General features: G+C 45.3%; 1 protein-coding gene across 9 annotated transcripts in view; it reads right to left on the bottom strand.

The window, feature by feature from the left end:
• col11a1a (collagen, type XI, alpha 1a) overlaps positions 1-26,949 on the bottom strand; it is an 89,459-nt gene that overhangs the window by 8,324 nt on the left and 54,186 nt on the right. For all 9 annotated transcript variants that reach the window (XM_061064069.1, XM_061064064.1, XM_061064067.1 and 6 more), the window contains 20 exons: positions 23,267-23,320; positions 22,915-23,022; positions 20,410-20,499; positions 18,247-18,300; positions 16,697-16,804; positions 16,485-16,592; positions 16,006-16,059; positions 15,839-15,892; positions 15,001-15,108; positions 13,207-13,260; positions 13,074-13,127; positions 12,868-12,921; positions 11,942-11,995; positions 8,374-8,481; positions 7,916-7,969; positions 7,599-7,652; positions 6,698-6,751; positions 2,170-2,223; positions 650-757; positions 353-406 (listed from right to left, as the gene is read on the bottom strand). In XM_061064069.1, the coding sequence (XP_060920052.1) occupies positions 353-406; positions 650-757; positions 2,170-2,223; positions 6,698-6,751; positions 7,599-7,652; positions 7,916-7,969; positions 8,374-8,481; positions 11,942-11,995; positions 12,868-12,921; positions 13,074-13,127; positions 13,207-13,260; positions 15,001-15,108; positions 15,839-15,892; positions 16,006-16,059; positions 16,485-16,592; positions 16,697-16,804; positions 18,247-18,300; positions 20,410-20,499; positions 22,915-23,022; positions 23,267-23,320 (1,440 nt within the window). The remainder of the gene's footprint in view (positions 1-352; positions 407-649; positions 758-2,169; positions 2,224-6,697; positions 6,752-7,598; positions 7,653-7,915; positions 7,970-8,373; positions 8,482-11,941; positions 11,996-12,867; positions 12,922-13,073; positions 13,128-13,206; positions 13,261-15,000; positions 15,109-15,838; positions 15,893-16,005; positions 16,060-16,484; positions 16,593-16,696; positions 16,805-18,246; positions 18,301-20,409; positions 20,500-22,914; positions 23,023-23,266; positions 23,321-26,949) is intronic.

Below are 26,949 nucleotides of genomic sequence, written 5' to 3'. Positions count from 1 at the left end.
CAAATGCACAAAGGTTGAGAACCATGCAGAGTAATGAAACATTAGTATTCTTCAAAGATACAAACAACACCTGCAGGATTTTATACAAAATGTCTCATAATTATTTAGAGGAATCTCTACAAACTGAAAAATCTCAAATCCTTAACGTGACATGTCTTATTTCTAGAAACTTTACAAGTCAAATGTGTTTGCCCTGTTGGCATCTGTGACGGATCACATTCAAGTACTCGGGTCCTTTGGGTTCTTTCGTCTAACGAGGAAACAGGAGGACACTCGTGTCCTCGCTCTGTCAGAGATGAAACAGTGAAGCTCACAGCCGTAGCTGTTCACGGGAGGTCTTCAGCATACTAACCATGGGGCCAGGTGGACCGTCCTGTCCGGGCGCTCCGGGCAGTCCTTGTTCTCCCTGAGAAAAGACGTTCAATATTAGTGAGCATTACAGCGGCTGTATTTCCTGCTGCCTGGCATCGATTTTCTGCGCTCACTCGATGATTAATCGCCCAAACAGAGGGAAAAAAAGCGTGCTGGAATAAACAAGCAAACTGAAGTCGGAGCCAAATGGAGGTATTGATTATTCCATGAAGTCTATCATCATGTGTTAGCAGCGTGTGTGTATGTGTGTGTGCATTTTCAGAGTGTACAGACTTACCACAGGGCCGGGGATCCCTCGCAGACCCTCTGGACCGGGCTTTCCTGAAGGTCCCTGAGGTCCGACTGGTCCGGTCTTACCTGCAGGACCCTCAGAACCGGCCTCACCCTGTGTGGACGGAGGGTGTGGTGAGAAATGTGACACAAGCAAACTATTTAAGCTGACTGTACCTGAGAAGAAGAGGAGTCTCCTGGTCAAGGTTTCAGAGTTTGGGATTAAAGCTGCAAATATTTGTTCCTTTGGATTTTAATCTCTGAACAATTCAGATCAGCTGTTCAAGACTTTTAATGTCACTCTGGTTCAACAAATACAAAGGAGTGAAATTATTCAATTAACCTAAAGGGGAGACACTAATGGGGAGAGAGTAGAGGTGTGTGTGTGTGTGTGTGTGTGTGTGTGTGTGTGTGTGTGTGTGTGTCTGTGTGTGTGTCTGTGTGTGTGTGTGTGTGTGTGTGTGTGTGTGTGTCTGTGTGTGTGTGTGTGTGTGTGTGTGTGTGTCTGTGTGTGTGTGTGTGTGTGTGTGTGTGTGTGTGTGTGTGTGTGTGTGTGTGTGTGTGTGTGTCTGTGTGTGTGTGTGTGTCAATATCCCAGGATCTTGAGCATGAGGAACGTGTAGCTGTATAAAGGTTCGGTGTATCTTCATTGGATTTGGAGGCTGCAGGTCGTCTTTGATGCAGAGTGTGTTGAGTTAATAAGGACAGAAAGACAACAGTCGAGTCTTGAATCACTGCAATGTGAATTATAAAGAAGCATCCTGCTCGTTACATGACGACTTCAAATGGACGCAGAACTCGATGTGCTGCTAAGTTTCATTTCGAGGAACATTAGCATGTCCTGGGATCAAACGGTGCCACGATGACCAGCAGTAATTTCAAACACATCAGTATTCACAGAGACGAGGCGGAGCTCATGAAAACAGGAGTCACGTTTGCGCTGCGAGCTGTTTACAGATTACAAGCTTACTGCAAAGAGCTGCTAACTACTTCACGGAATTTATGACAAGCTCAGAGTGCTGCTGCACATCCTACTTTGAGAAATTTAAGATTCAGGTTTTTAAACACAAACTCAAGGACGATTTGCACTTAAAGTTTCATGCCTACTGACTGAGCAGAGAGGTGTCTCTTTAAGGTAAAGTATTCTCTAAATCTGCCTCTGCATTAAAGTCACAGATCATATGTAGGGATCTCTGTAGGGACGTAGAGTCTCGGAGGACTTTATTGGCCTTGATTCAAATTAAAAAAGCATGCTGAGTGTGAACACCTGAGGGCGAGACATAAAAGAGTTCTCTCCTTTTGTCGTTCTTGAGCTGCAGCACAATGCAAGAAACAAAAGAGTTTCACTCAAAGATGCAGCGTCCATAAATTTCCATCTAATCTGCAAAGGAAATTAAATTACCCCTGTGTTTTTTAATTCGAGAGGGGGAACAATGAGAGGACTGAGGGGTGGGGGGGGGGGGGGGGGGGTGGAGGAACCGGCTTAGACGGATCGACTGTGTGCGTCAGATGAATTGATTTTGTTACCTTTGCGCCCTTCTCTCCTTGCCTGCCCTCGGAACCAGCAGCCCCCGGGGGTCCCTGAGGAGGATGACAGGACACTGAGTTAGCATTTCAACACAACATCAACACACACACACACACACACACACACACATAATGGTTCATCAGCCACCCTTCACATCGAAATAGAAATAAATGTATGTCAGTGAAATCTTGGACCTGAAGTCTGCAGCAACATGTCAAACAGACACTTTATATTTATTTAATTTTCTGCATGTTGTTTGCTTTTGTTTGTTTATCTTTTCCTCTGCAGCTCGGTCGGTTACCACCAACACAAACAATCACCATTAAGTATCTCATCTCGTCTTTCTGGGTCACCATGAGGGGTACCCCCAACCGCTCTGGATCACTCTCTCCATTTAGCACGTACGCTCATCTTAAGACTGAACAAACCTTCAAAATAAAAGCCTAACTATTTTTATTTTGAAATGCAAAATAATGGTGAACTATTGAAATTTAGCGACTAATCCCAATTAAAGATTGTAACCTTTCGAGTTTGTGGTTAGTGCGATGATTACTGAGGATCCAACACAACATTTTAAAGCACAAATCCCAACCAATCAGGGCAGAGGTAGAGCAGCAGCAGCAGCTGTGATTGGAGGATGAGAGTGACTCTACAGAAAAACATCATCCCTGTCTCTGTCGGGATCATTTCCATGATTTCCAGAAGATCAGAATAATGAAGGACTTATCCTGAAGGAAAACGTTACATCCTGTTTCATAACTACCGACACATTTCCAGCTTTCTACTTCTCATTGTGCATTTAACGAACAAAATATGTAAAAACCAGGTCCAGGTTTAAAAAACAAATGTGGTATTCCTCTTCATATGATGACTAATGACTCCAGGCAGAGCTGTTTTCAGACTCTTGGTGATACCGTTTATTTATGAGATCTCATTCTGACGAGTTTCGTCTCGCTGATAAATAGTCGCTGGGTTCTTTCTCTGAACGGGGACGGCTGCAGCGTCCTTGAATGTGCAACACTTCAGTTATGTCAGGATCCATTTGAGTGACTCGGACGAGTCTTTGTCTGGTCTGAACACACACACACACACACACACACACACACACACACACACACACACACACACACACACACACACACACACACACACACACACACACACACACACACACACTCACACTCACACACAGCCTTCATCAGTCGTGCGGCGGCTGGCAGGTCATCTTGTCTTTCTGGTCAGGATCTCTCAGCCTCACAATGATTTCTTTCAACTCCACCTCCAGCCGTCCCTCTTCAAAAAGGCCTCTCCATCCAGATTCCACTCTCATCTGGCCGACTGCGGCTCGAGTGCTGTTGACTGAGGGCCTATAATGTGAGCTCGCCTCCCATCCCGAGCTTTCATCTTCTCCTGACGTGTAGCTCTGCCTGGTGGCCAAGAGGCCGGCTCTTCATCAGCACAGAGAAGTGGTTTCAGTCGTAGCACGATTTACAGAGTCATTGTTTACAGACGGTCTTCTTTACAGGCTGCTCTGCTGCTTCAGGGTCATTGGAAAAGTTTGGTCGTCTTCATACAACTACAGGATAAGAAGTTCATGTAGCATTCAGGCAGTGGTACACCTGGGTCCTGTTTTTTTTAATCTGAATGACTAATAGAAGCAGAATCAGCCGAGCTTCTTTCAGAGTAAAAGCATCCGCTCAAAGCTGTTGTTTTTGTCCCTGACAGGCTCCAGTAGTTATTCTAAGTGTGTGACAGACACATGACATGACAGAGATGATCCCTGCAGAGAGAGACCTGCAGAGAGCGTTCTATGAAAACGTGTCCTTTAGATGAATGTGCTCCCAGGTACTGACACAGAGAAGGTTAATCAGCAACCTGAACTTAAAGTAAAGACGATTAAATAAGTTTAAAACGTTTCTTTTTGTCTTTTTTTAAGAAGCATGGTTTTCGCTCTGCAGCTCTGCTCACTTGTGAGGTCGTACTCACTGAAGAGATTTATGGAGTTCTGTAATATTCTGCAGGAAAAAACGCTGAGAATACACAAAAAAAAAAAAAGGGGCAAAAGATCCTAAAGAGCGCCGGCTGAGTTCAGTATTCAGCAGAGCGAGCTGTCAGGGATCATCTCAGGTCCCACTTCTTTTCTCTCTGTGATTAAAGCCCAGTGTGAGATAAAGGAGCCCCTTTTCCTACCCATAATCCCCGGGCCACTTAGGTGCAGCATGTGCTGATACCGTGCTAAATGCTCAGAATGTAAATTTCATCAGACACATTAGAGAAGCAATCAGGACGGTTTCAGATGCACGGCGTGTTTTCTTCTCCCGTTAGAGCGATCCCGGGAGTCTCTTTGAAATGCTCTCTCTCTCCTTCTTCAGATTGTGACTTTTCTTTCACGTCCAGGAGAATAGCTGCTCATTTTCATGTGGACCCGGAGCCTCACATCATATTGGAAATATGGAAATGTTCCATCTCGGATGTGGAGCGGCTTTCAGGATTTGATTTTGTGACGTCTGCACGCCGCACGCAGCATGCAGACGATCTCAGGCGGGACGGAGTGAGAACGGACTTTCAACAAACACGCCATCGTCTTTGTCTCTGTTTTTTAACCTTGAGAAGTTCCTCCAGTGAAGCGTGACGGTGATGACGATCGTATCACAATCAACTCATTAACCCTTTGATGACTGACTCAACAGTGGGCGTTTGTTCTTTGCTTAATCCGACTGAAATTTAAATAAAGTAAATTATAAGAGTCAGAGGGTTCTTTTATCTGCAGCAGAAAGAAAAACCCTCTCTCTCTCTCTCTCTCTGATCACCCGCCTGCCCGCACCGATCCCCCGCCTGACCACCAGGGGGTCCAGAGCCTTCAGCCGCTCGGCCCCCTGCTCCTGGCAGTCCCTCCCATCAGACATCCATAACACTGACTATCTCGACATATTTAAATGTCATCTTTTTAAACTGATCATTCTCCATCCTGTCTCATCAATCCTCATCACAATGATCTTACTCTACTTTCATCTCCGCATGGTGAGGCGGCCTTGAGTGCTTTGAAAGACGCCTATTAATAAAATGCATTATTATTATTATTATTATTATTATTATTATTATATGCCGAGTAATTCTTGATGAATCACCACAACTGCTTCACCGGAAGCCGGAGTACCCAGAGAGAACCCAGGCACGGGGAGAACATGCAAACTCCACACAGAGAGACTCCTGTCAGACGGGGATTCAAACCAGGAACCTCCTCGCTGTGAGGCGACCACTGCACCACTGCGCAGCCGAGGTTATAAATCATTTGATGATATCCTGATGAGCACAAACAATAATGAAGACGGTTTCTTCTTCTAACTCGTGAAGAGTTAAGAAACAAGTTTTTATCATAGTTAACGTCCTCCTAACCTCTGAGTGAAGGTTGTTTAGTTTTGAGTGTTCTCCATGAAATGACTCCAGAATAAAGAAACATGTAAACATGGCGACCCGGCTGAAGCATTCTGCAGAGTTTGAAGGGTTAAATGAAAAGCCTTCCCTCTCTCCTCTCATCACCTCTTAACAGCTCGGCCACGTCATGTTATTCCTTTGTTTCTGCTGCTGTCAGTCAAGCAGCTGTGGATCAATAACGTGTCAGAGCTGCTCTCTCTCTCTCTCTCTCTCTCTCTCTCTCTCCCTCTCTCTCTCCCTCTCTCTCTCTCTCTCTCTCTCTCTCTCTCCCTCTCTCTCTCTCCCTCTCTCTCTCCCTCTCTCTCTCCCTCTCTCTCTCTCCCTCCCTCTCTCTCTCTCTCTCTCTCCCTCTCTCTCTCCCTCTCTCTCCCTCTCTCTCTCTCTCCCTCTCTCTCCCTCCCTCTCTCTCCCTCTCTCTCCCTCTCTCTCCCTCCCTCTCTCTCCCTCTCTCTCTCCCTCTCTCTCTCTCCCTCTCTCTCCCTCTCTCTCTCTCTCTCCCTCTCTCTCCCTCCCTCTCTCTCTCTCTCCCTCTCTCTCCCTCTCTCTCTCTCTCTCTCTCTCTCTCTCTCTCTCTCCCTCCCTCTCTCTCCCTCGCTCTCCCTCTCTCTCCCTCCCTCTCTCTCCCTCTCTCTCCCTCTCTCCCCCTCTCCTCTCTCTCTCGTTCTTCGTTCTGCAGCGAGGACATAAACGAGTCCCTTTTTTTCTAGCTATTCTTCAGTAAGCCTTTTCAATTTCTCACTCAGAAACAGAAAAAAGATTCATGATTTTTCACATGGCGCTGCTCGTTTCTCTAAAGGCTTTGGGGCGGATTTCTTCACGGGCGGCGCCACGCCTTGACCCCTTAAATCTCCCACTTTGTTTTCCCCACTCTGCTTTTAATGAAAATGAATCTGTGCTGCTTTACTGCCGAGATTGAACTGTTGAGAAGTGAAGTGGGAAAGCTGCACAGACTCTCTCAGTTTGAAAACCGGCTCAAACTTTTTCACTTCTTGTTCTGATGAAAACTTCAAATCCACTCTGATAAAACAACACCACAGACAACAACACGTCCCCTCTGACGCTCGCACACACACAAAGAGGCTGCAGACTTACCCTTTTGCCAGGTGGTCCAGGTGGTCCGGCTTCTCCTGATGGACCTGGAGGTCCCTGAAAACGAGAGAGAACACTTTTACAGAGACGATAAAACAAGTCGTTGTTTCTAACGAGTCACTGCTGATGCACGTTTGGATGAGTGTGCAGAACGCTTCACTGAATCTCTTACGTCTGTCGAGAGGACGATTACCGCGACTGTGTGTCGTCAGTCGAGGAGGAGAGCTCGCTGCTCTGCCTGAAGTCCTGCACACCGACACACCTTTACTATCAAGCTATCAAAATTAGATTTTTTTATAAGGTTTGCTGGAGAAAAACAGGAAATGTAAGGCAGAGATAGCGAGGTTGGATTTGAACCCACGGCGGCTGCCTCTGCACAGGATGCTCAACATAACCACTAGGCTGACCCGATGCCCCAAGTGTTTCATCTTTAATCAGCTTTGACAACATTATTTTCTTCTCTATCGTTTCTGCTCATTAACAAAAAGAAGTGACAGTAAATAAAACGCTCGGCGTGTTTGTCTAACCTCATCTACATCCATAAACATGAACCACAGCAGAGATCTGTTGTTCCACACACCGAGCCAGCACCTCAAGTGTTGAGCTCTTATTTCTAATCACTCTTAATGAATCTGCAAACCAGATCAGTCCAGTCCGGGTAAAGACCACGAATGAACCTGAAGAGATTTCATTACAGCGTGTACTGCACACAAACCAGTGATTCATGGTTGGACTTTTTGAAACCTTTAATGCCCCAAGGGGGGGGGGGGGGGGGGGGGTTAGTCCTGCACCGAGAGCAGGATAACACGGCCCATAATAACGTGAACAAAGAAGCAAACGAGAGACGTTTACAGTAAGAACACTAAGAGAACACGATATAAAAATTGAATAATGTGAAACTCACTGGCTGACCGCTCTCTCCATCCTCTCCCTTCTCTCCTGATTCTCCGTCAGTGCCCTGAAACAGAAAGAAGCGTTCGTTAGATCATGCTGTCGTTTAAAGTATCCATAGAAACCTGTCAATATCAGAATCTTTAATTGAACATTAATAAGATGACAAAGACATCTGTCCGATTTGGAGAACATTTATCAGTTCATAAATTATATCTGAGGGAGGAAAAACTCAAAAAGTCTAAACATTCAAACTGGATCTTCCTCTGGTTCAGAGGAGGAGTGTTTGGGTCCATAAGGTGACACATTTCTTCACGACGTCATACTTACAGCTACACCAGGCTCTCCAGGGGGGCCGGGGTCTCCGGGGAATCCAACAGGACCCTGTGAGGAGAGGATTGAGATGCATGAGAGAGGGAGACAGATACCTGAGACATCATTTCCCTGGGTACAGGTACTCGGGGCATGCTGGGTAATTCAGACAGTGATGTGGTTGTGTTGAACCTGCTCATGACCGTCTGATGGACTTAATGATGATGCTGCAAATCCATGAAAAAGGCCTCACTGCCTTCCATTACCATGCAATCATAAAATATAATGTCGCTCAATAAAAAGGCTTTTTAGCTCTTGAGTATGTTCGAGGAGAAAACGGCTGCCTCGAGGCTGAAGGGGGGAGGAAGAGGGAGGGGGAGGGGGAGGGGGGGAAGAATTTCCTTTAAAGCTGCACTTTGAAACTGAGAGCAGAACATTTTTTTTTCTTTTTTCAGAATAATATTTGTGTGACTCACAGGGTTGCCCTTTGGACCGTCATCTCCGGGGGGTCCTTTAGCTCCAGCAGGTCCAGCAGATCCTGGGGGGCCGGCCTCTCCTTTCTCTCCTCTCTCTCCTTTAGGTCCCTGCAGAGGTGAAGAAGGAGGAGGACATCTTTAGATCAGTACCACAGATTTCTTTTTAGAGCTAAAATGAGATGTGCAGTCAGAGGCTGAAGAGAATGAAGAGATGATCTCAGTGTGACGACTCAAGTTTCTGTTTCTCTAAAGTCCTCATTCAAATGCTAATGTATACCTTTGACGATGATTTCATTCTTTGAGTTATTAAACCGACGTATAGATGTATCGAAAAGAGCCAGCTGAGGTGGTTTTGAGCATCTGATCAGGATGCCTCCTAGTCGCCTCTGAACTGGAGGGAGACCCAGAGCTCACTGAAGGGATTATATTCTGGCCTGGGAACGCCTCGGGATCCCCCATGAGGAGCAGGAAAACGTTTCTGGGGGGACTTGCTCAGCCTGCTGCCAACGCCCCGGATAAACGGGGCCGGGATGGATGGATGGATGGACGCGTAAATCACAACGAGAATACATTTGTTGGATGTGATTTGAGACTCGACCTGGTGTAAAAACATGCCGATGATTTGAAGGACTGATTATCTTTTTGGTCCGTCAGCTCTCTGTGTGTCATCCAGTGAAACTTTACTTTTGATAACAAAGAGAGTAGAAGAAGCTTTGTCGGCTTCACATCTTTAAAACCTTCATCATCGTTTTTATCTCTGAGTGTACAACACTAACTACAGCTGCTAACATCTGGAGTGTTTCTGTAATTTACTGCTTATTAATTGTACAGAGCGTTGAATGCTGTTCATGTTTTCTGAGTCTTTGCTCTGATTTAAGAATGCATCAGATGTTGAAAACACAGGTGTTGTGTAAAGAACACGGAGAACAACAGACATCCAACTTAAAGTTAATGTGCACCCTATCTTCATCTTATACGATGACATCACACAGTGCATGTTTTTCTCCTTCAGCATCATCCCTGAGATTTAAAATAATAAGTTAGTAGATACTGCTCATCATGCAATCATAGAACACACTGTGAGGGACGGGTTTGTCAATGTTCCTGACGGGACTTTAGCTGCACGCTGACTCTGTGAATGTGAGCGGCTGCAGCAGCGTGATGGGGAACTAACAGGAGACATTATGAATGCCTGCAATCACGCCGCTCTGCCCCTCACTCCGCAGAGAGGCCATCTTTTCAATCTGCCGCTGAACCTCAATAATGATAAATGAGGCGGCAGCTAATGGAGCCGTCAGCGATGTTTGCTAAAAGTTAAAGCTAATCAAAGTGTCATAAATCTCTGTCTGCATGGCAACAACACAGAGCAGCTTGTGGAGATGGTTATTCAGAGTAACAAACACCACAATGGAATTCAAATAAAAGGAAAACATGCGCCTGCAGAGGACCTACCAAACCTCTCTCCTACACCCTCCTCTTAGTCTATGAAACAGGACTCATCACATCTCAAACCTCAGCTGAGTGTTCACAGCGTGTTTTAATGCACACCCTGAAATCGAGTAGGAGTGCATGCATGCAGTTGTACAAACCAAAATATCAAACATGTCAGAAATGTATCCGACGGCATGAGAGCAGCTGATCGGGGTCATGATCGGCCGCCTGGCCTTCCATACCCTGCACAACTAACAGCGCACTGTGGGCCAGATTTACTAAGCTCTCAATTAAAGAGTACTAAATTGCGTGTTCACTCCAAAAGTTTGCACGTTTGGTTGGTGGGCGTTTTGCGCGTGAATGACAACAGGTGCAAACCTTGTGGAGGCGGTACTATTTAAGTTAGGTTTTTGCGTTTTTGCAGAAAGCAGGATGACTGCAAGCGCAAAATAGGTATTAGTGGGAGAGGCAAATAAACGCACAATACTTTCTAGTTATAGGAGATAAATCTGAATATTACAAAGAACATTTTGCTTATAAGAAAATATTAAATTCGGCATTAAACAGGGCCTCTCTTTTCTTCCCTTGATCTTAAGAATGAAGTGTCATACATTGCGCAGGAGGTGCGAGCTGTGTCCTCTGTGGCGCAGGAGGTGCGAGCTGTGTCCTCTGTGGCACAGGAGCGCTCTACACTCGGGCCGTTGTTGTGCTCCAGACAGCTGGCCAGCGCTGTGTCTGATCGGACATAAATGCTCTGGAAAGAGGCATCGAAGACGGGGGAACAAACAGCGGTGAGGTCCCCCAATCCAAGCGTCCTACAGAGTAGCAGCGGCGGGCTTTAGAGGGAGGAGACGTGCGCACTATGGAGAGGAGCGCACCAGAGGGGGCGAGCGGGGGGAGAGACGTGCGACCCGAGAAAAAGGAAATCCCAGTTTAAAATGTAATGTTGGCGAAAAGAGGGAAATAGGAAGACATAAATATCAATGTTGAAATTCTATAGAATTCAGAGGCTGTGGATGTTCAGTTTTGTTTGGATATATGGCAACAATAGCTTGTAGTTTAATCATGGTGTTTCTCTTCCTTAACGATTAGAATATTGAATCAAATAAAAAATAAATGCATGCCATTTATTTTTCTGTCATTTGAAAGATGTAAATACTTCTTCTTTATGTCTTCTTTTATTGTACCTATGTCTCCTCCTAACTTCAATAACAGCAGTCTGTTGTGTGTAACACTGTGCTCCTTGATTAGCACGTTCCTTTCAAAGGTGATAAATACAGACACCGTCACAATCACCTCAGTTTTTGTCAGGTTTGGTAACTCTCAACGCGTGTACTAACTTAACTTGTTTGCATTTTCTCCTCCCAGTATTTTGCACGTTAGGGCAGAAACGCCCCATATTGAATATTCATTAAGTCAAATGTACTAAATGGACAATGCGTGTTGTTTTGCTCATTTGAAAGATGCAATCCTCACTGCATGTTGTTAGTAGATCAGATAGCACTTTTTTTGCTGGTGGTATCAAGTTTGCACACGTTTTAAGACACGCAAACCTTTAGTAAATCTGGCCCAATAAGTCTTAAATTCAGCCTGACTTTAAAACCAGGGTTGCGACTTAGAAATGTGGTCTCAATCCACCAAGCGGTCCGGTTCAGTCCGGTTCGGTATGGTACACATTTACCGTCGTTTCCACAGTAAAAGTTTGGAATGGAACCAAAATAACTGATCTGTATTGTACTACGTTTTTGCTACCCTTCTGTTGGGGAGCCAAACGTACCAATCCGACCCCAAAGGTTGGACCTAGGCACACTGCAGTCTTTTGATTGGTCGAAAGAATAATCACTTCCTGTGTAGCAGCGGTAATAAAAGGCCAACGACAAAACGCACCATGTTTGAATATCCTTCAGTTTTGAAGAGAATCATTTCAAGGCTGTTTTAGTGTTTTGCCTCGGAGACGCAGACCTTCCTCAGAATCATCTTAGTTTACTGTGTCACGTTCTTCTTCTTTGTTGGATTTATTGGTGGGCTACACTCTGTCACGCTGCTGTGATTTAGTGATGTGTAAGCGTACGGTTGGCTGTGGAAACGCAAGCTGGATCAGAGTGAACCGTACCAAACTAATTCAGAGCTCACTTACCCCGGTTCCAGGCTCTCCAGAAGGTCCTGGGTTTCCGGCCTCTCCTTGTTCACCCTGTGGTTGAAGAAAAAGTCAGAGTCAGAACGCGTCAACCTGCACTCGTCTCTACGTCTTCTACAGCCACACCTTCACCTGAGAACACTTCATCGTGACATCGTAACCTCTCTGAAGTCTTTTTTTTAAAAGTGACAGTAATCCACGTGTCCTCTTTAAGACTTCCTCTTCACTCTCCAGACTCAGCTGAGCAGCATTAAGTATTTATGACGCACTCGTAAAATGAAGGATTCTTGCTGAACGGATTGTAAAACAGACGTTAACAGAGTCGCAGCTCGTGGTCAGGAGGCGTCACGCGTGTCTGTAATGATCAGACTGAAGCTGCAGAGGGAACTGGAGCATAAAGATGCTGGCTCAGCAGGTTAGTCTTCCTTATGATGTTGTAAAAATGATTTGATGCTTTTTTAATGTTGAATGTTTTGAATTAAATTATTTTATCGACTAAAACTAAGAACTACCTCTGCTTTGTTGGACAGGTGTTTATGAGAGGAATGAATTCATCACACTTTATAAACCACACTCAGTGAGGACACACGCTCAGAGAGGACATGAGCTTCTGGTTCTTTTGAGGTTTGAACATAAATAAGTTGGAACTAAACCAAGAAGTTTTTGCTCCTTCATCTCAGTCCGAGCTGCAGAGTCACCTTAAACGTGGTGTTATTGGCTTGGATAGTTTTAAAAACCAGGATTAAGAATATTACGACCGGTATCTGTTCAGGTCTAACTGCAGAGTGCTGCTAATTTATTCTCTGATGTCGTTTCTGCTGATCATAGTCTGTGTTGTGTTCTCTGTGTGACACTGTTAACGCTGCTGTCTGGGTGAATATTCCTGGTAAAATAAAAACCTAGGGGTGCCATGATGTGACTCTTACCTTCTCACCCACGGACCCCATGGGGCCGACACCACCTGGAGGACCTTGAGGACCCTGAAGCAGGAAACAAACGGAGGAAGTGAGTCATTATCCGTCACCGTGGGAGGGGTGATTAACTTGATATGTAACATGAAACAGATTCTGTGTAATTATATGAAGGATGCATTATTGCATGTGAACGCATATCTCCAACGAGGTGTACGTACATCAGCTCCACTTGGACCCTGAGGACCTCTGGGGCCAGGAGGACCAGGAGGGCCCTGCAGAGAGAAACACAGAGTTGTTAGCGTGTGTCAGGAGAGTATCAGAGTGTTTACAGGTAGCAGGTGTGTCACTCACCATGGGGCCAACATCTCCGTTCTCTCCCTTCTCACCGGGGGGTCCAGGAAGCCCCTGAGGACGACAGAATGAATAAACAAATTACACGCTGATGAATCAGAAATGTTCTTCATCTTTATTAATGAAATGTTTCTGTTGAATTCACTGCAGACTGAATCTGACGTCTGATTGGATGCTTGGATATGTTGTAGTCATGCCTTGAAATATTAAAGATATCTGCAGGCCACAACATGCATCAATGAATCTTTTAACTGCAGTCCAGTCCTATTATCTGCTCGATGAAATATTCAGTAAATATATGCTGAGTGGGGTCAGAAAAACGTCTGCTACCAGATGAACCAGACAAACTTAACAGAGCACAGAGCACTGATGGAGAGAACACACAGTGAAGGAGGGGGCTGCGGTCCGTCTGTGGTCAATCTGAATTCATGTGAGAGCATCGAGAGGAGCAGCTCAGTCGTGCATGCTAAAACCAGCAGCGTGCTCGAGACCTCATACATTCGTTTGATCCCTGACATTTCTATCGCTAATTGCTCTGATTAAATTGCTGCGGCCTGCGCTGCCTTCTATGTATGTGTCTGTTCTTGTTCCAGGATCGCTGTAAGGTGTTGGAGATCAAAGAACGGCACGCTCTACATGCACCGGCTTCAAAAAAACTCAAACAAAGACTCGCCTCTGTGTGCTCTGAAGTTTGTATGTATGGCCCTGACATGAAAGGATGTGCACATTGTTTTGGGGTGTAGTCAAAGGGTGCTCAAAGGTGTGTGTATCGCTGCTTCCTGCCGTGCTGAGAAATCTCATCTGAGGAAAGGTCTCCTCCGGTCTGAGGTCGTTAGCATGCCTTCTAATTATGCAGTGAGGTAAATGTGCTCGATGAGGAAATTACTATTGGAGCAGGTCAGTCGACGCCATTAATGGAATCGCGATGGGAAGTGAATTACTCCCAATTAAAAGCCCATTGAATGGGATCCTGCAGAGACAGGAGAGCACGCCTCGGAGTGGCGAGCAGCACTCTGTACACAACGCAGTCTGAACGTGTTCAGTTTAAGACGCTGATTACTAATAAAAGTGATCATTACTAACTAATGAGAGAGCGCAGAGAGGGGAGGTCCTACATCGTTAGATTATAATCGCAGTGATACCAAACATCATTAAGACTAGTTTCAGTGTAACACTGTTAATGTGCACATTATTGTATAAAGCTGATCTACCTTTAAATCACACGCTTCATATCCTCATCACTGAAAAGGTAACTGATGCATCTTAAATGTTTATTTTTGTTTTTTTATTTGTTCCTACGTTGAGTCTGAATATTTAATACGACCATAAAATATCTGAAGTGTGTTCAACATGATCCTCGATGCATCGATGTGTGTCCACTAAAAGTTGTTTTTGTCTCTGAGACACTCGGCCCTGTGTCCACTTAGCGTTTGTGCAGGAAAGCTCTGGAGCTCTTGCATGAAGCGTTTGTGCGCAGAGAAGAAAAGCGCTGAACATACGTCCTGTCTCCATGACAACAGTCTGTTGACAACACCCGCTGTATGACCGGCACTGCTCCGTTACTTTTTACTGCATGTTTTATATTTGAGATTGTTTATTTCCTGATCAGACACGGAGCGAGGAGGATGAGGGTACAAGACACGATCTGTAGGCGGCAAAACTACGGGGATATGTGTATAATGTTTTTATACCACTATAATGAGGTCCTCCTGATGATGCAATGAGACAGCTACAGGGCGCCATCACCCCGACAGATAAACAGTCCAGGTACGGTGTCAGTACGGTGCGTCTTACCTGCAGACCGATGGGACCCGGGGGTCCGGGGAATCCTCTGGATCCTTCATCTCCCTTCTGTCCAAACATCCCCTGCTGACCTCTGGGACCGGGCTCTCCATCTGCTCCCTGAGAATCAGAAACACACACACACACGCCCAATAAGCTTCTTCTATCTAAGATGATCTAATGTTCATAAAACTACCTCTTGAGAAGGGGCAGGAAATGACCTTCCTGCTCCAGTCCTGAGAAATGGTCTAACCTTGAGTATCCAGAGGTTTTATAAACACAGTAATGAAGCAGATATAAGACTTAAGGACTTCAAACACTGAGCCTCGGGTTTATTCAAATCAATAATGTATCCTCGTCTCTTTTTGTTTTGAAGCAGTGCTTTTCTGTAGGGTCACCAAGGGGCGATAGGGGGCTCGTGGAGACTTGGCAGGAAGAGGGCTGAGTGGACTAAATATAACAATAAACTAATAACATTATTTGTTCTGAACACGTCTCTTTAGGTGTAATTTATCCCTGCAGGGTGACAGTCAGACTGCTGCGTTGTACACGGCTGAATGAGTGACGCTGATTTATTAGAACCACCAAAAAACGAGCGCCAATTCCTCTTTACATGGAGACTTGACTAAACAGAACAAAGGCCACCAGGCGACCAGACTGAACGTGCATCAGCTGATCAGACTGTATGAGGACTTTCAGATCCCAACTCTGGATCTTCTGCATTTTCTACCTTTTCAGTAACAGTAACACCGCTGTAGCTTCATATCTACTCTCTGTGGTTTTTTATGCTACAGACAAGTGGTCAGTGAGAGACGGTCAATGGAAGATTCTCAGGACCAGTCGTACTTACAGCAGGACCTGGGGCACCGATGGGACCTTGGAGACCAGCTGGACCAGGAGGACCCTGAACACAAACAATGAAAGTGTGAGTTTCTGATTGTGTAAGTATGAACTCCTTCAGAAATGTCATTAATGGTCCAGGATAGTTGTAGAAATGGTGCAAAGTTTGCTTCCCACCTGTTCTCCTTTGTCAGCTTTGCTTCCTTTCTGACCGGGCTCTCCAACCTCTCCCTGAAGAAAGGAAACATACACACATGAACACAAAAATACACACAACTAGAGGTCAAAGAGTAACACAGATAATCTCTATCTGCAGCTGTGACTCTGACATCTGCTCTGTGAGGACGCTCCTTACGTGGATACAGATGTTTTGAATGTCTGAGAAATACGAGAGGAGAGAGGACAGGAGAAAGGAGAGAGGAGGAGAGGAGAGAGGAGAGGAGAGGAGAGGAGAAAGGTGAAAGGAGAGAGGAGGAGAAAGGAGAAAGGAGAAAGGAGATGAGGGAGTGGGGTTTTCGCTGCAGATGGTCTGAATGTGAACATGAGGATGAAGATTGATTTGGTTCAGTCCCAAAAATGTTCCCCAGACTGAGAGAGGACAACGAGTCCTAACCGGGCCAACAGGACGGGAGGGGCAGAGTTTGAGTCTGACTGACCTTGTCACCGTCCTCTCCGGGTGGACCTTGAGGTCCAGCAGGGCCAGGCAGACCAACTGGACCTTGCACGCCGTCGCGACCAGCAGGACCCAGAGGCCCTTTTTCACCCTGAAGTACAAAGACATTTCTTTAAATTAGATTCAAAAGGTACGACTGAGGGTAAACACTTTAATAAACAGAAAGATATTGTGTCTGCAGGAAAGAACACTTACAGGTGCTCCCTTCTCTCCAGAAGGTCCCGGGGGACCCTGAGGACCAGGTCTACCTGACAGACCGATTGGACCGCCTGCACCAGCAGGACCTCTCTCACCAGGAGAACCCTGAGAGAGAGAGAGAGAGAGAGAGAGAGGGAGAGAGATTAGAGTGAAAACTAGATCAAATAAAAGCAGAGGTCACACTCTGTTGAGTCATCACATCTTTATTTCTGCCTCTAAGTATAACCTGAGTGTTCTGAACAATAAGAGCGGCCATTAAGACCTTTACAAAGCAGGACGCCCGGCTAACAGATCAACACACAGAAACACACACACAGCTTTTAAAAAAGAAACCTGCAGCACACAGCAGCAGGTGGACTTGAGTTGTAATGAGGCCGAGCTGCTCCTTCAGTGCAGACGGTATTATCTGAAACTGTGTTTGTGAACAAAGCGGCTCATGTTGTGTACCAGGAGTCTGCTAATCAATGAAACATGATAATGAACGACATGGTGCGTTCGTATTTATCACTGTTCACACTCACTGCTGCATGGGCTTTGTATTTATCCTAAAGATGACGCTGAAGTCAGGGGTGCAGACACAAAGTGACAAACAATCTGTTGTTTTAATGATCGATAATACCTAAAACAAAAAAATCTCCTGATTTATTACAGGTGCTTAGGAGAGGAATGTTATAAACTGCAAGTAAACACCTTAAAAAACAACAGAACATCCCCGGTGTTAGCAGCACACTAAACGTCCCGCCTAGCTTTATCTAGAAAGCTCTGGAGTCTTTGTGACGATCAGAGAGGAACGATGGAGGTGTAAAGAGCCACAATGCCACCTTTGGGACAGGTGAGGGACGATCTCCAAGGAACTGTGTGTGTGTGACTGTGTGGGAGTGTGTGTGTGTGTGTGTGTGTGTGTGTGTGTGTGACTGTGTGGGAGTGTGTGTGTGTGTGTGTGTGTGTGTGTGTGTGTGTGTGTGTGTGTGTGTGTGTGTGTGTGTGTGTCAGAAAGCAGCAGAGCAGAGTGTCTTTGCAGCTCCTCTCGTCCATGATGGTTCCTGTGATGATCTGTGTGCAGCAGCAGCAGGAGATGAAACATGTGAAGCTTTCTCTGGAGTTTGAATAAATCAAACACTGATGAATGTTTTCTGAATGAGTTTAGGTGTATCACACACGTACGTCTGAATTAACAACATGTTTCATGTCTGCTGTTATTGTGACTCTGATGGATGTTGGTGTTTGAGAAACATCCCGCAGCAGCTGTAGTTTTGATTTGATGTCCTGACAGACACACAGAGCCTGAGTGTATGTGTGCTTATGAACTTATTAAACATGCAGCACTGCTAACAAAACTTCCCCTGAGGCCATAACAGTTCAAACAAATACATAAATGTTGTTTCTCTCTGAAGTTTGAGGATATCAAAGAAGTCTAAAGACGGACCAGGAGGTGACTAAAGATTTGATGCAAAATTGCGTCTGGTGCCTGGACCGTGAAGTCAAGAACACAAATATTAGAAAATGAGTAAAGCATCCAAAGTTATCTCAGGTGTTTGAGTACTTACAACAGGACCAGGTGGACCTTGGGGCCCCTCTCCTCCCTTCAGACCTGCAGGACCCTGAGGAGAAAAGGAAAGAAGAACACGTGAGGACAATCGAATTCAACCCAAATGGACTTTAAAAACATCAGCAGCTAGTCAAAGTGCCGACCAATCAAACGCATGCAATGAAAGAGGAACAGTCAAACACACAGAAACACTTTAAGGACAGAAGACAGTCTATGGTCGTGCAGTGATCACAGGGAATAAACATCACCACCCCCTCCCACTGGCTCCAGGTGAATTCTCCTGATTATATCCTGCTGTGTTCTCATGTCAGATCACTCTGACTTTCTGCAGAATAAATACGAGGAGGCTGGAGGAGAAACTCCGGGTGAAGAGAGAAACATTCAGATGTTTGTGTTCACACATGACGCTCAGCCTGAAAATATCAGGACGTTTCCAGGAGTTTTCTGAAAGTGTGAAAGCTTTACTTATGTGAAACTTTAGCACCAACTCAACTTGAGTATCTTCTGCTTACTTTTCACTCTCTATACGGATAGACAATTGCATTACACCTAACAGTTATGTGATTGTGCATTTATAGAATATTCTAATAAACTTTTTTATTCTCTAGTAGCCACTAGCTCTCTTTTTTTTATCTTCTTCTGTGTTCATTGTTTGTGCATGATGTCATTGATTTCTGATTCCAGTCTGCTGAGTGACCTTGATGAAAAGTGGCTTTTAAAAAGGTCAGAGAGAGAGAGATGAGCTAAATCCTAAATAAGACCTTAAGACAGCCGGTGGAAGGAGGGGAGAAATGTTTGGTTGTTTGTGCGTTCCTCTTTAGGATGAGCTGCTGAACCAACGATATGAATGAGAGGGAGGTCGTCAACATCAGTCTCGTCCTCAGATGCCTGAGCTGAAAAACGGCGGATTGGACAGCTGAGTTTATCTTCTTATCCGGTGAGAAATCAAAGTCGCTCGGAGTCACTTTGAATCCGCTTTATAAGTTCAATCTGACCTCCTCCATTCCTGACTGCCCTTGTGTTTTCTCCTTCTCACTCCAGCTGGATTCCTCTGCAGCAGAAACGTGTTCTAAAAGCATTTAACCTCCGAGCACCACTTCAAGAAATGTCTCTGACTGTTTCACCCTCTGAGACCACCAGCAGGAATCCAAGGACAGGAATATAGAAAGTGAGAAAAGAAATCCCACAGCCACACTCTGAAACTTGTCTCATCATCTAGGGCATCTCATTCCCTGAATAAATGTCCTCCTGTGGATGCTGCGGCTGGAGACTGCAGCGACTGATTTGCACATATATAGAAACTTAAATCTTAAGTACACATGACGGTGTGGGCGTGTACGTGTTTCATTCTGCACATGACACCCTGCGAGCTTTGATTTATACATGCAGGGGTGTGTGTAATATGTCACATGCAGGTTTGCTTTCTCGTGTTTGTCAATGCCTTAAATGTGTGTGTGTGTGTGTGTGTGTGTGTGTGTGTGTGTGTGTGTGTGTGTGTGTGTGTGTGTGTGTGTGTGTGCAGCTCCCTAGTGGGCTACAAAAGAGCACATGGCAGTGTGGGTAATGAGTCTCTGCTGGCTCCGGCTGTGTGCTGAAGTAAATTACAGCGGCAGAAAACAATCTGTGGAGCTGCCCGCCTGCCTGCAGAGTCTCACTGACCTTGAGGAAGCAGACAGCACAACACTTCCTCTCCCTGCAGTGTATCCGCTCACAGCCACCGCAGGCTAATCGCCAACGTTTCTCACTTAATTATTTATCGAGTAAATAATGCATACAGAGGAAAACAAATAACTCCCTAAAAAAACTGCTGAAATATGAAAAACAAGTCATCAGGTCCTTGAGTTAAACTTCTTTCAAATGAATCTCTAACAACAAGCCCCTGGTACTCTAATGGAGGCCCATGATGCATTGCAGCGGTTAAAACAGTGGGCGTGAGTGGCGGCGGAGCGATGCAGAGGCACGCCTGTTCATTTGTAAGACGTCACTTTAGATTTCCTCTGCAGCCGACTGATTGGTGGGAGTGAATTCAGAGCCAGTGTCTCTAATGAAGTGAATAGCTGCAGAGCCGGCGCTTCATTTGTTCTGGAGCAAAGTTCTGTCACTTCCCACTAGCAGACGCACGCAGAGAGGAGGAGTGATGAACGGGTGCAGGTGTTCTTACCGTGGCTCCGGGTAGTCCTCGTTCTCCAGGGAAGCCTCTCAGGCCAGGGGGGCCGTCTTTACCGGAGGATCCTTGTGGTCCTGGGTCTCCCTGTAAACGTAAACCAACAAATTAGAATGACTGTGATTGAAAACATGCCGAGTGAAGACGACATCATGATCCTGATAATAAACGTCTGATCAGACTTCTGAAAGGAGAGATTCTCAGTTAAATGCATGACAGATGTTTGGGCAACAGAAGACTTTTTTGCTGCTGGATGACCCAAAATATAAACCCTGGAAAGCTTGTGCCCCCCAGGAGGAGTTGGCCATAGTGGCCAAACTCTGACATTACAACTGCTGGGCCAACAAGTTATACACTCTAGCTCTTAGAGGTTTACTTTGCGACTTTCAGAGCAGATTTTCAGATAAAAAAAAACGCTCTCTTCAAAACTCCTGCCTCCTCTCCTGTCTCCACATGCCGCCGCCCCTCCCGTCCTGATTCACCAGCGGGGACGGAGACAGCAGCAGACGAGATCTGAAAACAAGATTCTGTTTTCTTAAAGTTGATTCAGTTTTTATCTTTTTTCTTCTAAAGACACAGAAAGTGTTTTCTTCCATTTGGATAGTTTGTTTGTCCTCTTTTGGTCGTACTCATGCGACCACACTTATCATGGCTCCTTTCTAAATCAATATGCTGTAGAATTCAAAGTTATTTTCCTCAGCGTCATACATCAGATCCATGTGGTGAGGAGGCCATGCTAACGTCCTACTGTAGGGCTCAAAGCTATGCTAAAGCTATCCAGAAGACGCAGGTAATGTCGTCATATTCGTGGTTACTGAGACATTTGAAAACACTCAGTCACAGATTCAGTCCTCACCACACCAGGAACTTTAACGTCACTATTTTGGGTGTTTCTTAAAAGTGAGAAATCCACACACAAAAACAACGTCTGCTGTAACTCTGGAGTGTGGAATCAGTGCTGGGATGGTGGCGGTGTCAGGATGGAGCTGCGGAGCACTGTCAGCTAAATCTCACATTTAAGAGATGCACTCAGACACAACTTCAGGAATGGTCAAACTACTCGACGATGCTTCACCTCCTCCTCCGGGCCCTCTGGACACGCGTCTGCATACTTCTGCTTTTATGTTTTTTAAAATAAAGTAAAGCTCTGACAGAGACATCCAAACTTCACAAATAAAAGTGGTAAAGACTGAAAACTGTCTCACGTGTGAATATAGAAGATACTAATGGTTGTGCACATCAGGAGCTGAACTGTGCTTGTTTTGAAGCTGACATCCGTCTTAATGGGCCATTAGCTGCAATTAGCCTGAAGCTCGTATGTTTCTGTGGATTCATTAGCAGCGTCGCCACACAGTCGATACATAATCCTCAACTCGATCAAATCATTTAATCAGCCTCCACATGAAACTCAGAGACTTCAGACCTGAATGACAACACAATGAAGACAGATTAAAGTCCAAAATGTTACAAGAAGACATGAAGAGGAACTTCTTAAGAGACTCAGAAATACAAGATTCATAAAATCATGGCTGTAGATAACGCCATAAAAACAAAGCACAGATGTTTTTGTGACTGGCAGAAAAAGTTCTGTGCAGTAGAGTGCAGTAAATTTCCTGCTGCATTCACCTCCTGGTTGTTTTTTTTTTTACTCCACATCAGTAAAACGAGAACATTTGGCTGCAGAAAAAAGTTACTCCTGGCTCCGTTCTGTTGCTTGTGTATTGGCGGCCTAACTTTATCTGCAAACAGGAGAAACGGGGGGGGGATGGGGGGAGTAAGAGGATTTGGGCTGTGCTGCCAAGACCGGCCTGAGTGGGGGCGGCGGGTGGAGGGGGAGTGGGGCTGTGAGAGGCAGAGGGTCTGGAGTTAGCGGACGGACTTGATTTAACTGTCTGCTCGGGGAGAAAATGAAAGCAGGGGGGTGAGGTGAGGTAGAGGATGGAGGAGGAGGGGATGCTGAGTGGTCCTCGGAGTCGGTTTGGAGCAGCACATACTTCTCCAAAATGGCTGCTGTCTGCTCCTAATAGGCGCTCGATTGGTGACCTTGGGGGGGGGCAGAGGTGGGAATTCGCCCCCCCCTCTTCCTGTATCCTCTATAACTCTGAGAGCGATGACTTTGTGGAAATTTCCTGCTATAGATTTTTCTCTGCTCTCTCTCACAGTCCAGGAGTTGATCGAGTTCTGCACGCCCTCCAGAAATAAACTGCTTGAGAATGCAGCCGGCCTCGACGTGCAAAATCAAATCATGCACGGTAATTGTACCTGCATGAGCTCCATTTTACACCTTCTTTTTTTTTTTTTTTACTGCTGATCTCTCAATGAAGCTCCCTCCCTTCATCTCTACAGTTTAGCTCACACAGAGACCAGCTCACATTATTATGTTTATATTTTATATCCAGCTCAGAGGATGAGGAGCTGCTACAGAAACACAGATAGGCTGTTATTAAAGAGGAATGCTCTCCTCTCCTCTCCAGTTTTAGATAAAGTAATCAGGACACATACCTTTGCTCCCTCTTTGCCAGCTCCGCCTGGAAGACCCTGCTCTCCGGGTGGACCAGGGGGTCCGGGGTGGCCTCTCTCTCCAACAGGACCGGTCTCTCCAGTTGGTCCCTGAGATGTCACAAAGTTTAGATTCAGTCAAATGTACTTCAGTCTGTGAACTGAGCCTGCCTTTAATTTTGTTCAAACTTTCCTTGATTAATAATTAAACACATTCATGATCTTTGAGTAGCCCTGACATCATGAACAAATGGATCATTAAAAGTTTACAGCAAGGAAAACGCTGCCCTCGAGTCGTCACATTAACACATTTCATCTGTAATAATCAGATTAATCATGAAAACATTTCTCTCACCTGGGGCCCGACTACACCTCCTGGACCTGGGGGACCAGTTTTTCCTTGGAAACCCTGAAAGCAGATGAGAGAGGATTCTTTAGACTCACAGAGATGATCATTCTGAACCAAAGAAAGAACGAGAAGTGATTTTATTTGACCAGGAGATTTGTTCAGCCTGATTAGAAATGAAAAAATGAACCTGTAACTTTTACGGCGCCGGAGGATGAAGAACCGCAGAGACGAGATTTATTTATGTACCAAAAGGAAACAGACAGAAGATGGAGGAACAGATGTTTGTGTGTCATGGCGGCCGCCAGGACAAGGTTTCAGGTACCTTAAACATCCTGTAAGCATTTTTGATAACGACATGACTCATGTCCGTCTGAAAGGTTTTCCTGCAGCAGCAGAACGTCTTTTGTCATTGGCGTTCGAGGCTCCAAACTCATCATAGATTTTATTTTGCATGCACACATTTAAGGAGTGGCGAGATAAGGTGGGGATTCATTTTTTTTTTTTTTCAGTTTTAATTGACCACCAAACGTGGAGGATGCATTTGTCCTGTGATTTGGTAAATGATGCATGCAGTGGCGATTCTAGAGTCTGTTTGGATGTCCCTCCAACCAGCGTTCAGCAGGGCAACGATAACGAGTGCGATCAGACGGGGCCCCTTTAGGAAGCTATATTTGCACATTTTCGGCCGCTGCTTTGGGGCCGCCTACTGATCTAGGGCCCCTTGGCGGTTGCCTGCCTTGCCTGTTGATGAGCAGCAACTCTGGACACACGTCAGCTGCAGCCTTAAGTCACCTTCCTTATCTAGCTTGCAGGTATCATGTTATGAGAGGTAAACTCTGCAGCTCTGATCAGATGTCACTGATGATAGCTGATTTATTTCTTCAATGTCTGATGATGTAGTAAGGTCATTTAGTTCTCTACACATCTTACAGATTGCTCCTTTAACTCAATTACAAAAACAAACTACTCCAGCGTGCCTAATAAATCCTGGACATGAATGAAATCTGAATTAAAAAATAACAACAGAGTATAAACAGGAATGCTCCTTTAAAAGTTACAGCACACTTTCCTCTGGAGGAGTTGAGACCAATTAGTCGCTGTAAACTTTGTGCATACGTTTAAATTAAGCTCAGGCTCAATTTGCATTTCAGGTTTCCCCCCGCGGACAAGTTTAAGCAGATTCAAAGCGCAGCACAGGACGAGCTGTAAACATCTGAGTCCGGCTCTGCAGCACAAATCAGATGAACTGAAGTCTGCCAGGAGAGGAGGACTGAAGTTCTTCTCAACCTTGTCTTTACTGCCCAAATATTCAGCCATAGTGAAGACGGATATAAAGATCATTAAAACAAGAGTGTGAGGATGAAGAATGTGTTTCTGCTTATCCCTCTATATTATATCTGAACATGTAAAGTAACTAGTATTCTCTTTCTTGACTGTCAGCACTTTCTTTGGTGGAGCGATGATGTGGCCACAAGGAGGCAGACTGTAAACTTTCCTGCTAAGGGTCAAAGTGACCGCTAAGTGGCCGTGCTGAGATCTTACTGGGAGAGACAAAACAAACTGTTCTGGGGATTTCAAACAGTAAAAATACTTTTTCCATGTGAAATATCTATGTTCCTCTGAAGGTCTGTGGTGCACATCGCTCATCAGGAAGGGCTGAACGCTGAGCTACTTCTTACTGCAGCTCATCTTGTTTATCCGTAATTTGATTCTTAAAGAGGATTTTACTGGGAGCCAAGAACAAAAACAGAAACACAGCTGATGTTCAGAATCTGTGTTTCTCTGACACTACTCAGAGCGGGCTGCAAGCTGAGGCGACAGCCAACAAGTCAACAATCAGCTGTAATGGAAAACTTAAATAAAGCTCTTATTTTGAAAGGTGATTTTCATGTAGACTAGTTTAGGACTTAGGTGTCAACTGCTATAGTCATATTGAACAGCCATATTTGATTTGACGGATGAAACTCCGACCCGGGTTCAGTCTTAAAGTTTTCAATCCAGACTGGTGAAGCTGATCCGTCTGACTGTTGATTCAGGGCGTATTGATGACAATGTGTTGTGATTTGTTTTGATGTACTATTCGATAAAAACCTCAAGGCCTCGCTGCTGCAGCGCCAGCCCTGACTCTCTGGCACACACACACACACACACACACACACACGCTCACATCTTTATTTGCACTTCCTGAAATGTAACCCGTGTACTCAGGTGTGAGCGCCGACGAGCATCTTTATAGCTGTGATCTATTCTCATATTGGATGCATGTGCAGCCCGTTCATCAGCTCATAAATCTGCAGCCATAAACACCTTAATGAAGACTCTGCCGCGGCCCCGCCAGAAGCAGCAGAGGCAGAAAGGCACTCTGGCGAGGTGTGCTGTGTTATCTACAGGAACGAGGCAGGCGGGAGAGGAAGCTTTAATGATACAGGCGATGATCTGTCAAGCTTTTAGTGGAATTTATTGTCCTCTGAGCCTCGTCAAACCAACGTGCACCGATGCATACCAAGTGTGGAGGAATCGAAGTCTGGAGCTTGCAGAGATGTGAGCGAGTCAAACTTCGCTTTGTTTTTTTTTTTCATTGTCAGATAAATCTTTTGTCCTCAGGGATGCAGCCTCCCTGCATCACTGCCTCCATGCATCTTTGGTGTAGATTTAGTGCAGACGTTTCTCATTAGGCTTACAGGAATTAATAAAACACAAACTGACGTTCCATGCTGCTGCTACAAACTCGATGTGTTCTGCTTTAGTTACACCGCAGGTATTATTGCTCAACACAAGGAAACCGTACTTCAGCTTTAAGGGCAAGGTTTTTGCAAAGAAACAATGAAGTTAAAGAAGAATCTGATTTAAACTGAACTGGTGTCCATTGCAATGAGATTAAAGTCTGAGATGTCTGACAGAATGCAGCCTGTTTGTGTGTGTGTCTTGGAAACATTCACAAGGGTTTTTCTGCATAAAAGAGCAACAGAGATAAGAGGAGGAGGAGGAAGAGGAGGAGGAGGAGGAGGAGGAGGAGGAGGAGGATTCAATTGCTGTGCAGCTTACTGACAGGCCGGTTTAGATCAGTCTGGTAATTGAGAGGTGATTCAGCAGATATAAATGTGTTGGCGTGATGTGAATCGACGTGTGTGTGCTCATGTTTAACGTGTTTTTATTTATATATGAAATAGAAGAAACGTCCCATAAGGTGTTCTTTATTCTATTTGCTCGTCTTCTCACACACTCCAACACCTGTGACCACATCACCCCCGTCCTTCATGACCTCCACTGGCTCCCCACCCCCCAGCGTATCCTCTTTAGACTCTCTATTATCACCTACAAAGCCCTCCAGTACCTGACTCCTCCCCCTACCTGTCTGAGCTCTTACACCTGCACTCTCAGGTCTGCTGATGCAAACCTCCTGCCCCGCCTCGGCAGGACTAACCATCAGTCCTGGGGGGACAGGGCCATCTCCAATGCTGCTCTCACCCTCTGGAACTCACTCCCAAAAACTATCAGAGACCCCCCCTCCCTGATGAAGTCAAACTGAAAACTAAACTGTGTTTGATGTTTGGACTCTTAAGGAAGACAAAGCCTCCATAAAAACATGTGTTTTAAGTTTAAAGGAGAGAGTGAAGTAACCATGAACGAGACAGAAATCCGAGTCCTGTGAGTGAAGTCTGAGCACCTTGTCCCAGGACGCATCTTTA

Source organism: Labrus mixtus, chromosome 19 (genome assembly GCF_963584025.1).
Source record: "Labrus mixtus chromosome 19, fLabMix1.1, whole genome shotgun sequence".
Lineage (NCBI taxonomy): Eukaryota > Metazoa > Chordata > Actinopteri > Labriformes > Labridae > Labrus > Labrus mixtus.
The sequence above is the reverse complement of the archived record's forward strand: the minus strand, read 5'-3'. Positions and strand labels throughout refer to the sequence as shown.